Genomic DNA, 15,316 nt, shown 5'->3' on the forward strand with positions numbered 1-15,316 from the left:
AGACAACTCCAGAGGTCAGAAGTGATATTTGTTTTAATATTTAGAAAGCTAAAAGATAGAACTTTCAGAATATATATATAGGTTCATACTTGGTATTTTATTCCTTCACATTGAAATTTAGCGCCGAAAGTTGACAATTTTCAAAAAATCGTAGTTGAAAACGCTCAAGTTTCATCTAATGTTGATTTTTTTTTATTACATTTTCACCCAAAACAAGACACATTGCCACTTTGATGTAGGGGGTTACTATCAGAGACATAATCTACAGGGGTACTATGTGAGAAGTTGAGCAGCAAGATGTCGGTTCACGTTACACTTTAACTTCTGCATATCAGTACAGTTGGGGAAGCAGGAACCCGGAAGGGAATTCCAAAGTCTAGCAGTTCTGGGGAAGAAACTACTGGAGTAGAAGGCTCTCTTACATTTAGGGATCTCTACTGTGAGGGGGTGGGATTTAGCTGCTTGTTGGGTTTGTCAGGGGTATTCATGTTGAGGGTGTATGAGTGCTTGCCGTTCGTCAGAGCATTCACCGTTAAAGTACTTGTAGAACAAGCAGAGGGATGCTACATTTCGTCGATGAGATAGAGGCTGAAGCTTAGATGACAGTTCAGGACCTATCAGATTGGCGACTCTCTTTTGAACCTTGTCTAAGAGCGAGAGACTAGTAGCAGATGTACCAACTCAAATATGACAGCAATACTCCATACATGGACAAATGATGGCCTTATAGATGTACAAGATACTTTCGGGCGTTAGTAGCTTTCTAGCACGGTAGAGAGAACCTACCTTCTCTGCAGCGGTCCTGGCAATGCTCTCAATGTAATTGTTCCAACATGTTTCCTGTGAATGTAAGGCCGATGAGTTTAAAAGATGTACTTTCAGATAAAGAGTCTTTGCCCATTGCTATTGGTGGTAGAGAAGGTTTCTTGTGATTATTGACCATCCATTTTTGTCCCTATTCCACTACAGATTGGAGGTCATCCTCTAGTGTTTCTGCCATTTCTTTAGATATGTGTTCATTTGTTTTCCTGTCCTGTCTGTTATAGAGCGTGGTGTTATCAGCATATATACCCATCTCACAGACAATTTTGTTAGGGAGGTCATTTATGAATATTAGGAATAATAAAAGTCCAAGGATAGACCCTTGAGGCACTCCCGCATATAAATGCATATTGTTTAGATGTACGACCGTCGAGGACAACCTGGATTTTTCTTTTATCTAAGAAGGAATTAATTATGTTAAATATTCTTCCAGTGATACCGTATGATCTGATTTTCCTGAGGAGACTCTCATGCCATACCCTGTCAAAAGCCTTAGATATATCTAGAGCTACAGCTCTACCCTCCGCTGCTTTGTCCAGTGAATGGTATATACGTTCAGAGATTAGTTAGGATGTCTGCTGTGGAACATGCTTGCCTAAATCCGTACTATTGGTTGGTCAGAAGTTTAGCATCTGTAAGGTGATGGACTAGAGCTTGGTTAATTATGGACTCAAATATTTGGGCAAAAAGTGGGAGGATGCTAATGGAACGATAATTTAATAGGTCAGTTTTTTCGCCAGAATTCTTGAAACTGGTACCACAGAAGCAGTTTTCCAGCAGGCAGGAAAGCAAGATTCATTAAGGCATTTGTTGTAAAGTTTGGAGAGAACTGGAACTACTTTGTCGGAACATTTTTGTAATAGCACAGCCGGAATGAGATCAGGTCCACATGCTTTTGAAGTGTCAAGATTTTTTATGATAGCATGCACCTGAGAAGTGGTGATTTTCAGATCGTCTAGTGTGGCGTCTGTCCGCAAAGGAAAGTCTGGGAGGGGGTGGTTAGCAAGGTCCAGTGTGGAGTTGGAGGCAAACCGACTGGCAAGCATGGACCTTCTTGGTTGCTGAGCAAACAACCTCATGATTGTTGGATAGTGGGGAATTGTTGATTGCCCATTATTTACTACACTGTTATAGATTTTCCAGAAGTCACAGGTTCCTAATTTCTGTGCTTCGATGCGTTTTTTGGTGGTTTCAGTAAATTCTCTCTTAGCTGTCTATTTCTTTCTTACAGTTACTTCTGGCTTCTATATACTTCTGTCTGTTTGAACTGGACTTATGTCGGTTAAATCTGCGGTACGCATGCTGTCTTTGCACAATGGCAGCTGCACAAGTAGAAGTAAACCATTGGGGAGAGTGGAGCTTACTATAAAATTTCCATGCGGGAACATGTGCTTCAATTGCCGTTTTGAACCATTCAGTGGTCTCATTTGCGCACTGTTCAGCAGGAAGTGAAAAGATATTTTGCCATGGGGCGTCTCTGATGAGATCTCTGATGGCTTCCCAGTCAGTCTTTTTATAATATCTCGTTGTTTTAAGCAATGGTTCTTCAGTTGTGGCCCTAGAGTTTTGGGCGATTTCAACCATTATCACTGCATGATCAGCATTCCCAAGATGGCTGTGGGCATTCGTAACACAATCATCTGGAACTGTGGTCAGAAACAGATCTAGAAATAATGAGTGTTGTTCTTGCTGGTCTAGAAAATGGGTTGGAAACGTAACCATCTGTGATAGGGCATGAGATATAGAGAAGCTATGTGTTGTGCTACCAGCTGCGTCTGTAAGTAGAAAATCCAAGCCAGTTGCTGTGGTGGACATTGACGTCACCAAATACATGCACTTGTGCGCTAGTGTCGAGGGAAAGTGCTGTATCTATGCTGTCAGAGACTTTGTTTATTAGAGGACAGTCCTGGGTCGAGAGAGAGCGGTAGAGAAAATAAAAGTAACTAATGTTACATTGCATGTTAAGTCTAAAGCACATAAAGGCTTGATCATCCGATTCCAGTTTTGTTTCTCTAGTCAAGGATATAGATTCCCAGCCCGTGCATATGTCTGTCAGAGTCCTTACGGCAGAGTAAGAGATTACCAGGCATGTTAAAGTAGTTAGAGGGGATGGACGAGTGAAGGTTAGTCTCACTTAGTGCTAAGATATCCCGGGTGTTTGTTAGGAAAAATGCTTCAACATCATTTAAATTAGTTCTAAGCCCACAGATGTTCGTAAATGCAAACCTTAAGGGAGGAGGTAATTTGGTTTTGTTTGTGTTTTGTCCTTGTTTAAGCGTAATTTTAGATCGTACTGTCATTTTTTTTTTTTTTTAAAGAGTTTCAGTTTAGGTAAGGGGTACAGAACAAGTGGTTATGCAGATTACCAGATATGCAACACAAGTAGACCATCAGTTAAATATAAGAAAGTTTTATGGCTGCCTAGGTGTAATTTAGAGGTATGTATGTGTTTATCTTATGATTTTATATTTCAGTGGTTATATTCTCTAACTCTTAGACAAAATTTCAATGTTTTTTCTTCATTTTTATGACTGAATTTGAACGCTCGATTGAAGTTGAACGAGCAATTTATGTGAAACCTTGTCCAAAAGATACCAAACAAGTCTACACCATATCTGGAAGAATGTTGTCTTTATTTATTGTTCTTAAGCATTTAATTGGAATATAGAATAAATTTCTGGGGGGAAAAAAAGTCATTTCGATAATTTTAAAAATGTTACGATAGTTTTAAGTTACAGAAAATCAGTGGAAATTTATTAATTTTTTCTGGACATATTACATAAGCAAACTCCCATGCCCTACCAGAGTCCAGCAAAGTGAAAGATGCCTGCAAGAAAAACCAACAAAAAAGGAGTTTGAGATTACAGACAATATAGATTTCGTTCAGTGGGACAGCACTGACCGGACAACATTAAGGGATTGAATGTGAATCAACAAATGTTCCACCCTCTTATACTGTCATCGAAATCGGTGAAATCGCCTATTTTTTAATCAAATCGATTGATTGCCTGTTCTAGTTAGGGACCCCCACGCCTGCAGTGTACTGGGAAGAAGCTTCACATGCCTCTCTGCAGTAACTTAGTTTAGAATACATTGTAGTTTCCATGGCACTAGAGAATCTACTGCTGATTTTATAAAATTATCTATAAATAATGCATTCACTTAAAGTTTAAAATGCAGAAGTAAAGTATCATGGTTCAATTGTGCTCTAAATAGAAACATCCATTTCAAATGCGCCCCTGTCTTATCAAAGAACCAACTGTAGATTTTATGAAATTATTTTTACATAATCACTTGAATTAAAGTTAAACGTTCAAAAGTCAAGTATCGTGGTTAAATGGTTCACACACACACACATACAAAGTTCCTTTAATATAATAGTAGACAGAAGATGCATTTAATGTTGTTGGGATCCAAAATTTTCACTATTCATTTTTTTGCTATAATTTATTTTCACCAATCAAAAGCTTTTTATGAATTCAACATTCTTTTTTTCTTAAATTTGCAAGCAGTTTAGTCAAGTCCATATATTTTGATAAATATCATCTGCAGAAATTTTCCAATCTTCAAAAAAAATGTTATTTTTTGTAGGTATAATTATTTTTTAGTATTTTTTTTTTTTCAATTAAGGTTTGGTTTGGTGATATACCTTCTTTTAAAATAAAATAACCTAAAAGTCATATTTTACTAATTATTTTTTTTTTGTATCATTTGGACTATCATTCTCATCTTGGTTGTTTTTTTTGTTTTATTTATTTTTTTTTTTTTTTCATGTTTTGGCCGATGTAACCTCTGGTCATCTTCTGATGCATTCACAACCAAGATGAGAATAATAGTCGAAATAATACAAAAAAATAATTATAAATCATCTGAAAAATATACAATCATGATATTTTACTGTTTACACATTTCTTTGGATTTATTGTAATCTCATTTCTTAATTTAGTCAAGATGATCTCATTTTTTTTTTTTTTATTCATTTCTACTCCTACGCATAGATTTGCTTTGGTAACATACTTTTCATAGGTATTACTGTTATGGTTAAATTAGGCATGACAAGAGGACCGACTGCTTGTTGCTGCTCAAACTTCGGCTCGCCATTTGAACAAATTTTGATTTCTATCATCATTCAGGCAATCTGGACCCGTCAGCACAAAGTATGTTAATATTTCCTGCACTGTTATTGAAATAAACAAAAAGTAAAAATATTCACATTTTTCTGTGTAGAAAATATTTATTTCAATGAATTTAATTATGTTCCTATTTACTTTGTTTACTTTTTACAAAGATTTTCTAATTTTCCATTATGCAAATTTGCTATTGTGTTAAAAAAATTCAAATTTTAAAGAGAAAGGTCGCTTATAAGATTTAATCCGAATACTTTTGTAATTTTTTTTTTCAGATTTAAAAGGGAATTATTTTTAGAAAATGAAGAGTTTATTTTAGTAAATATCTTTTTTAAAAAAAATATTTAAAAAAATAAACTCTCGATTGAATGCTGTGACTAAATCCATTTTATTGTTTATTTCAATAATACTGCAAGAAATATTTATGATAGTTTGCACTGGCAGAGCCAGATCGCTTGAACACAGTTTGCTTGAACGATGAGCCAAAGTTGCTTGAATATCAAATCATCTGCAGCAAGTAGTTGTGCCTTTTGTCATACCTCATTTAGTCATACATAAGTACAGGGTAGAATATAGTATTGTCGCCCTAAACAAAACAACACTACAGCTTTATTTTAAAACTTTTATTGAAAAAAAATCAATTTAGGTAACTTGATTGTGTAGTAGAGCTGACATCTATTCAATGTAGCCGCCTTTAGCCACAATCACTGCCTTGATATGGGTTTGGAACTGGGAGCATATATTTTCCACAAGTGCCAGCAGGAGGTTGGCGAATACTCAGCAGATAGCAGCAATCAGGCTGGCTTTGGTGTTGTGGAAGGTCATGTAGGTGATGTTCTTAACATATGACCAAACGAAGTAGTCCAGGTCGGGTGAGGAGGAGGGCCGGTGAGAAAAGGGTACAAACTCATAGCACTCCTTCTGAAGCAAAGCCCGTCTCTTTGAACTTGTGGGCAGGCACAGAGACCTGCTGCCAAGAGTCTGCCAGGGACCACCTGATTGCACCAGGAGATCACCATACTCTTCAGCACATCCAAATACACTTTGGTGTTGACTTTCAAGCCGACTTTGAACATGTGAGGTGGCATAATGTGGCCCTCACTTGAAACCGCACCAAAGACCATAACTGTGGCCGGAAACTTTGTTTTCATCACCCCAGACACGTCCCTGTTATTCATGGCAATCCAGTGATGCATTTTTAGGCTTTTGACAATGGTCCTGTTGTCATAACTTGGATCGGTAGAGAGCATGAGTTGTACAGTGGCGCATCTCCGATCTCGCTCATTGAACATTGTATCATTTTCAGACATGATAGAAGGCTTCTATCACTCTTATGATTTGTACACAACTGACTAACTAGTAGATGGTTTGCAACAAAAAAAGAAAACCGATTTTCATCAAACGCAAATGGAATCATGTCGTCTTTTCTAGAGCGACAATTTTATTGTTCCACCCTGTAGTAAAGCTGCAATCATGGCTGATGCTGAAGCACTGAATTTTGAAAATGTCAAAAAATCAAAATTGCCATAGTCTGAAAGGATTTTTTCTCTGACCGAGATCAGAACAGATACTACATTTTTACCCTGATTGTCTGGTCTGTTTGGATTTTGCAATTTGATAAAAATAAAAATGAATCAGTTTATTCTAAACTGTCAATTTCCTATTTACCCAACGAAACCTTATTTTTGCACAACTTCAATACTGATAGTATTTTTAATGTCACCTGGGTAACAAAACATTTGCAAAGAAAAAAAAAACGAACACATGAACAGGCATGTTACATTATTTTATCACTATATTTCAGATGATCAAACTCATAGGCTATTTAAATAGAATACATTTTTGTTTTAGGTAGCAATCTTTCTAGGGCAATTGCTCTTAACATATCTAAAGCCTTTGATAGGGTATGGCATAAAGGTTTACTTCATAAGATCGCTAGCTATGGTATAGCTGGAAAAATCTTCTCAATTATTAAATCATTTCTTTCTGATAGGTTCATAAGAGTAGTAGTTGAGGGGCAAAAATCAGAAGCTCACAGTATTAATGCCGGTTCCCTCAGGGATCCATCCTGGGCCCAACTCTTTTCCTGATCTACATTAATGATCTTCCAAATCATATCCTTACATCATTTGTAGACATTTATGCTGACGACACTACCATTTATGGTACCACATCTAAGACAGTAAACGACCAAGTTCTCTCCAATTCTCTCTCCTCTGATCTTGAGCACGTAGTACAATGGGGAAAGGAGTGGCTGGTTACTTTTAATGCATCTAAAACCAAGCTTCTCTCTTTACATCATCAACATTCTAATCCACATCTGTCATCAATTGAAATGAATGGCTCTCGTCTTCAGGAGGCCTCAAGTTTTGACAAGCTTCTGGGCTTGACCATTACTCCTGATCTTAAATGGAACACGTATATCAAATCTGTTGCCAAGGCCGCTGGAAAAATGGTGGGATCTTTCTATCGATCCGGTAGATATCTCACTGCTGATGCTATTCTCTATCTATATAAGAGCCAGGTACGTCCAAGGATGGAATACTGTTGCCACATCTGGGCAGGAGCTGCTAGAAAGGACTTGTCCTGCCTTGATAGAGTTAAAAATAGACTTCGTAGCCTCGTAGGAGATGTCCTTTTCTCCTCCTTGCAACCTCTATCTCACAGAAGAGATGTTGCGAGTTTGTCTCTGATGTATCGTTATTTTCATGGAAAGTGTTCAACTGAGCTTCAATCTATGGTCCCCCCTCGCCAAACTTTCACAAGAAACACTCGTCTAGCTGTAAACACTATCAATAATTTCCCCCACTCTTTATCTGTGCCTAAACCTAAACGTAGATTCCATGAACAAAGCTTCTTTCTTAGAACTGCACGCCTGTGGAATTGTCTTCCGTTTTCCTGCTTTTCGGCTGACTACAATATGGCTGTGTTCAAGTCTAAAGTAAATAAGTTCTTGATGAGCCGTTCCATATAAGTTATCAAATTTACCAAATTTTCATTACTAATGATTACTATATTGACCAATTTCTACTGTACACTCTTTAACTCTTACCCTTGAGTGGCCTCTGGGCCTTGATAATGTGGTGATGCCTTTGTAAAAAAAAAAAAAAAATATTTAATATGATTTATTGGCATCAAAGGATACAAACCTTTCTAACAGAAATGATTTAAGGTCAGAAGCAAAAGGACAAAACAATATAAGAGCAAATTCTGTTTATGTAAAATATTCGTGGTTTTTCTATACAATTTTATTTCTTAGACGTTTTTACATAAAAAGTTTGTTGAATAATTAAACAAACAAAACTTATAAGCTAACCATGTAGAGTGTGTATGTCTCTGTCTGCTATCAATTCAGAAACTATTGAATGGAGTTCAACCAAACTTGGCATGCAGATTGAATATGTAAAGTTGGGGTCGTGAAATAACAAAAATATGGTAAAAGAAACAGTTTTTATAGAGAAAATGCGACTCCAATTAAAAACATTTCATAAACAAAAACAAAAAAAATTAATGACCCTATGAATGATTTGATGAATCAAAACCGATCTTGGTTTTATAATAACATGCAGGTTGTATTCATGTGGAACATCAACAAAGATGATGTTGCTATAAAAATCTGTTAAAACGTGTATTTGTTATAGGAAAGCAAACACTTTAAGATTAAAGCATGATAGAATTGTTATAGAATGTAAAACAAAAATGCCTTAGTGACTCAACTTTTTTTGTAAGGTTTAATTTATTACTCCCGGGTAATGCAGGGATCCTGTATTAGTTATAAATATATTTTTCAGGTTATATTTTTCTCTATGATATGGTCTCTTTTGACATAATGGTTAGAGTGTTTGCTATTAGTCTAAGGAACCTGGGTTCAAATCTTGTTAGAACATTACCAAAAACTAAAAGAAAGTATTTGATATCTCCTTGCTAAACACTCAGCATTATAAGGTGTGGATCAAGGATAAGTGGAGCAATTCATAAAAAAAAAAGTAGCAATGATTATTTTCATATTATTTGTATTTAAACCATAAATTGTTCAGGGATAAACATTGTGTCTACCAAATAGAAAAAGAAACAATGCAATAAACATCTTTTGCTGTGCTCAAATTAAATATTTATAGATAAGAAAAAATTGAATATAATTTGCAATCTTCAGTAGAGCCAGATTGGATGCATTGAAACAAATCTCTATATCTATTATTATATAAAAGTGTGTGTGTGTGTGTGTGTGAGAGAGAGAGAGAGTTCCTTCCTCATAGATTCCGAAACGGCTGAGCATATCTTTTGCAAATTTAACACAAAGCTAATTTATATGTCTGGCAGTGTTCTTAGGTATGTTTTGTACAGAAATTCATCTGATAAGTATCGAAAATCGAAAAAATCCAATCTTAAAAATAGTCTTTTTCTTATAGATAAAAAATAATTATTTATAAGAGAAGAAAGACTATTTTTAAGATCGTCAAGCCCAAATATCAGCTGACATATTGTAAACTAACACAGACGGAATTTGATGAATGACATTACCATTGTTAATTTAAATTTTTTTTTTTTTACGCATTAGTCCACCGGGCAAATTATTCCTTGTAATATATAATAATCAATAGAGGATTGATTCTATAATAATACATACGCAATCTATAAATTAAAATATCACGTGCAAATGCATTGTACGGCCGAGCAACGCCAGCCGGTCACCTAATAATGTGATAATTTTATTTTCAAGTGACTTTTAGGCATATAAATGTATTTTAGTTAATAGGAACATACGCTTCCAATCCTAAAAGGATTTTTTTTTTCTATAATTTTCAAATTTCAAGTTATAAATAAAATGAAATCCATACGACTCTGCATGGTACGACTTTTGACTGAATTTATCTTGTTTTTGGTATTGGCTTCCCCACATTAATAACCAAAACACCATATTTACTGCTCGTACGATCTCATTGTTTTTAATATGTGTGAAAGGTGATACCATGTGTATGAACATGAAATACTTTAGCACATTATTATATAGATTATTATTCCATATTGAAATCAAATATCTCAGCATATTATTATTATTATTATTCAAATAACTAGCAAGATCGTAAAATATGCTTAAATATATTTTAATTCATGCTTAAATATATTTTAATTCATACAGATTTTGTATTTATTTTTACAGAACCAATTCACTATTGAATATTATATTGTACCTAATATATTGTATTGATTTCAAAAGATTTTTTAAAAATGGCTTGAGTGCCATCAACTAGAATTTAAACCAAAACATTTAGCACTCTAGTCATGTTCCCTACCATTCGAGCTATTGATAAAGATTTAAAATTAAACAACTTCAAGCTATGAATGAATTTGCACATGTGCTAAAGTAATAGAAATATTTCAACAAGTTGAAATAAACACTTTACATTCCAACTTGTCAACATATTTCTGTATGCTTTATATATCCATCTAAACAAAGACTTTACTTGCTTTAAACCATCCTTAGTCAGAGCTCTAACTTGCGAGTGAAACAGTCGCATTTTTGTGAGTGATTTTTCAAAGTGGCGACTAGAAATAATGGAACGCTTGTCTTTTGACGATTGTATTTCTTTCTCCGGCACTCTTGCAAAGCTCACTACTGAGTGAAAAAATATCTTTTCAACTTTTTTTTTAATAAAACGAGCAAAGTCAAATTAAAATTATTTAAACAATAAAAGGTTTAACAAAACAATATACTTTTTGAGGACATCTGAGGAAATTCGAATGTTTATACCTTCAAGTATCAACATAAAAATTCAGTGTATATTTAGAATTACATAAAAATTCAGTGTACATTTAGAATTACATAAATATTCAGTGTACATTTAGAATTACACTTATTAAAAAAAAAATACAAAAAAATCTTTATGATGTACATATTCGTCATCGAACGAAGATGTCATATTCTAAAAATCATGTGGAGTTTGTTAGTAACTTTTCTATCTGGCTAGTAAACGAAAATATTTACTTGTCAAAGGTCAACAAAAGATAAATGTGTACGTAGAGCCCTGTTAGTGTATGATTATTTCCTGTTAATTTTGGTGTTATGCGACCAGTAGTTTAAGAGTTTATCAGTTAAATATTTTCACACAGACAGGCATACATACATACATCTGTTTTATTTATATAGATTAACAAACACTTTATTATTGTTATAATCAGCATTTTTTAGAAGTGAGAAAATAATTGACAATGTCAACAATCATGCATATAAAATAAAAAAGGCTGTTAAAAAAAAAAAAAAAAACTTACCTTTGAATGAGAGCATAAAAGAATCTCCAGGAAACATTGGTAAGTTTTTCCCAAGAAAATTATTTCTCAAGTATTTCTAACGTGAACATGGAGAATAAAACTTAAAAGAAACACAATTCAAATATGACTTTCACATAAAAACAAGTGGCTAATATTTCTTGTTTTTTTTTTATTTGTTTCACTATTTAAAAAAAAAATGAGAGGACAAGAAAAGAGAGCAACTACAAGTTCCTCAGTAACTATGTATCCAAAATAAGGACAGCATATTGTAAATAACTGTCTCAAGTAATCCACGAATGAATCAACTAGAAAAGTTACCAACAAGTCAGCACCCATAAAAAAAAACATAAAAAAACCCAGCTCACTTATACTAAATAGGTTTAGAGACACTAAGCCTCAATCAAGTACAATACCTATCATTTTGACATCACGTCCAATGAACTGCTGCAGCATGACAAATGTTCATTTGACTTTTCTCATCGAAATAAATGCCACTCAGTGGTCATATGAATAAATAAACAGAATATTGTGACAAAATAAATAACCTTGCAACAGACTGTCCGTTGTGATATTTGCATAACGTTGAGGAAAGGGAAATGTTTATAGTTGTTGTAGTTACTAATTTTTCATTGCAATAACTTTGTCCTAGACACAACATTAAAACGGCTTCAAACACCCTTGTGCAAAGTGTCCACCTCTACCCAAATTTAAAAAAAAAATAAATAAATAAAAAATAAACTGAAAAGATTTCATTTGTTTTATTTTATTATTCTTGAAACGGCTATACAGAATTTTTGATTTTTCCGGCAATTGAAACTTAAAGTACACTTTTAAAAACAAAAAAGCCCCGCCAAAAAAAAAAAAAAAAAAAAAAAAGCAAATCGAAAATTTCCTTTATTTACAAAGAAAAAAAGCCAGTTAAAAAAATGCCTTTACAAAAAAAAAAAAGAAAACACATGCAAATCACGCACGTATTAATATTTATAAACATCATTTTTCAAGATCATAAAATCGTGATTCGTCATAGTCCAGTGGGTAAAATAGTTTGCAAAATACCTTTTCCTTTCATCCGCATTTCAAGTTTGAGCCTGCCTACGTCACTAATTTTAATTTTTTATTTTTTGCAGTCACTTGGGCACTCGCTGCTATTTTTATTGAGACAAAAGTTGTTTTTATTTATTTTGGGGGAGGGTGTTCTTTCCAGTACACGAGCAGCAAAAGTGCTCAATATCCGAAAAATAGTTTCTTCTCATTGTATCATTTGCCGAAATATCTGGTGGAGAGGGTATCACGTAACTCTTTCTTTTTTAATATACAATTACATGTTTTTATCCGTTTTTTTATTTTTGGAATTGTTGTAAGGGTATAAACGTGGCCCTTGATGAAAATGATTAATATCCTCAGTATAGCAAGTGTGTTCCAAATGGCACTTCATGTCAACCCGAGCAACGCCAGGTACTCATGCTAGTACTTTATAAAACTGCTTAATTATGTTATCCTGACATCCATCATAGGTTTTTATGAAAACCAATGCTTCATGTTCAGATTCATCATATTCTTTATATACCAGTTTAGAAAGTTGATAATCTTGATATTCAGAGCATTTCTCATTTCACTTGATAAGCATATGATTGTTAAGACTTCACAATGAAGTCTGCAGTGTGTGACTACAACAGATGGATTTTCTCTTTCACTCAAGCGAACTGCAGACCAAGCATAATTAGAGCTCCATTAGTTCACACACCTACCAGTGAATCTCTTGAAACTTGCTTTTCCTCAAAATAAGATTAATACAGCATGAAAAATAGCTACTACTTTGTATAAGTTTCTATCAGGTGGTTGAACAACGTTTCTTCTTTTACACAGTTGCTCGATACAATAAGATCATTTACCAGAAATCCTATTATTTGTTGAAGAATTTGATCTAATGTCTGTGGCAGTTCATAAATTTTTCCCATGTATTGATTGAGAGTGAAATCTAGAAAAGCTTTGCACCATTTAACAAGTTCTATTGCACAGATAGACTTTGTTCTATGAGACTCTCCAATGTTATCGTCCTCTTACTATTTGCAATCAATATGGCGATCTCATAAGAAGTCTCATGTTTGAAATGCGTAACCGAAATGCTCCACCAGAGTTCAACTTAGCTTGCTCCAAAGAAAGTTTTTGTTGCTATTTCAAAGAATGCAATGGGCATACCTGCAAAATCAGAATGTGTTGTCTTCAAGTGGAAGATCAAATTCTATCATTGCTAAAAGTTTTGCAGCATATCACATGCTGAGGATCCTTTGTGTCAATGTCTTAGTCTTAGAGGGACATAAATCCAAATCGTACTTCCATTTCTTTGCACTTGTAACTTATTTGGTATGAATAAATATACTGACAAAAGATAAGGCATGTCAAAGTTAAAGTTAAAACACTTCAAATAAAAAGTTCTGAAAAAAAAAATGAATAAATAAAAAATGGAATAAAAATTAAATTCAAAGATTATATGAAAACTTTGTACAATATAACATTGTATGAGTCCAACTAAAATACCCACTTTTTAGTGTTACTCATACAATATATTAAGAATTCTAATGCGTTTTTTAAGTCCAATATTATTTGACATATCAATTGATTTTTAGTTTAAATTATTATCTGTCTTGATGTCTCGTTTATATTTTTATGCAGATATGGAGGCGGATGCAAAGCATACACATTTCTTTGTTTTGCGTGTGCATGTCTATTGAATGTGTATCAGGATTTGTTTTAAAAGTTAGAATTTATCAAAAGAATAAAATAGCTAACGTGTTTACGAAGAAACCGAAATGCATTATGGTAGAATTAATAATCAAGTTAATGCTTTAGATAAGATTATGAAAATAGATTGCATCGTTTTGTGTGTGTATGCGTCATTTGGTGAAAGTGTGATGTTACTTAAAAATTACAATCTAGAACTTTTCATTTCAAATATATGATATAGAAAATATGCATGAATCATCCTATGCTCTCATCGTTTAATGAAAACAATCATTTAGTAATGGGGTCAATAAGTACAGATAATAGGAAAAGTAGAACTAAGTAAGATAGCAGAATAAAAAATAAAACTAATAATTTTCCCATAAATATTATTTAACCATGCTCTTGTTATGAAAAAGGAATTTCTCTTGCCTTTGTTATTCTCAAGGGCTTGCATCCTCTTGGAAATCTCTCTCTCTCTCTCTCTCTCTCTCTCTCTCTCTCTCTCTCTCTCTCTCTCTCTCTCTCTCTCTCACACACACACCTCGCTTCATTTGTTTTTAACCTCTAAATAGACATCAAATAGATGTAAGCATTTTTAGTTTAACTATGAAAATAAATATCGGCTAATAATGTTTCAACTCTATAAACACTTTCCTCGTCCCCCTACCTTTTCTCTGCTAAAAAGAGAGACAGTTATTTTCGTAAGGTATGTGACATGATAATTAGCAAAGGAATTGCAATTTCTGAAAAGTCAGGTTCAGGTGAAATATCTCAGCAGTGACTGATCAGACGATTAAAATCCCAAAACAAACGTTACAGTTAATGGAAAATGTTGACCTGCTTATGTTAACTTAATAACAGAGGCAAACATTTAAATGTATATATTTAGGAGTGAATGGTTAGTAATATATTTAAGGATGAAGGCTTTGTAATATATTTTAAACGAATTGAATAAATTACAGAATACAAACTTATATTTGTAACTTATAACGTTTACAAGATGCATTAAAGTATTTTTTTAGAAAAGCAAGATAAAGTATAAACACTAATATAATTAACAGTTATTTCCGGAAAAAATAGCTCACAATATAATATTTGACTAGCAGGAACGCCCAGCATAGCCCGGTTCTAAAATATGCTTATATATATATATATATATATATATATATATATATATATATATATATATATATATATATATATATATATATATAACGTTCCTTCTACTTGAGTGCCATTATCTATAATTGAAACCAAAACTTATGAAAAATTCTTGGTAAAATTATTACAAGAAATGGAAAGTCATAACAATTAAACGACAGTTACTCAGAAAAAAAAAGTAGTAAGCATGACACAAAATAACACCCGCTATC

At 33.5% G+C, this 15,316-nt stretch overlaps 1 protein-coding gene across 4 annotated transcripts in view; it reads right to left on the bottom strand.

Annotated features, from left to right (window-relative positions):
- Positions 1-15,316, bottom strand: part of LOC145245982 (ras-related protein Rab-27A-like) — a 123,414-nt gene that overhangs the window by 63,227 nt on the left and 44,871 nt on the right. The window contains exon 1 of one of the 4 annotated variants that reach the window (XM_080107774.1): positions 11,220-11,800. The exons of 2 other annotated variants lie outside the window; for them this stretch is intronic. Coding sequence is in view for 1 of the 2 variants with exons in the window: in XM_080107772.1 (XP_079963898.1) it covers positions 11,220-11,256 (37 nt within the window). In the remaining variant the exon portion in view is untranslated. Of the gene's footprint in view, positions 1-11,219; positions 11,801-15,316 lie in introns of those variants that run through there. One more of the 4 variants, XM_080107772.1, reaches the window with a different exon arrangement.

This window comes from Euprymna scolopes, chromosome 23, assembly GCF_053919585.1.
Source record: "Euprymna scolopes isolate OS-2025 chromosome 23, ASM5391958v1, whole genome shotgun sequence".
NCBI lineage: Eukaryota > Metazoa > Mollusca > Cephalopoda > Sepiida > Sepiolidae > Euprymna > Euprymna scolopes.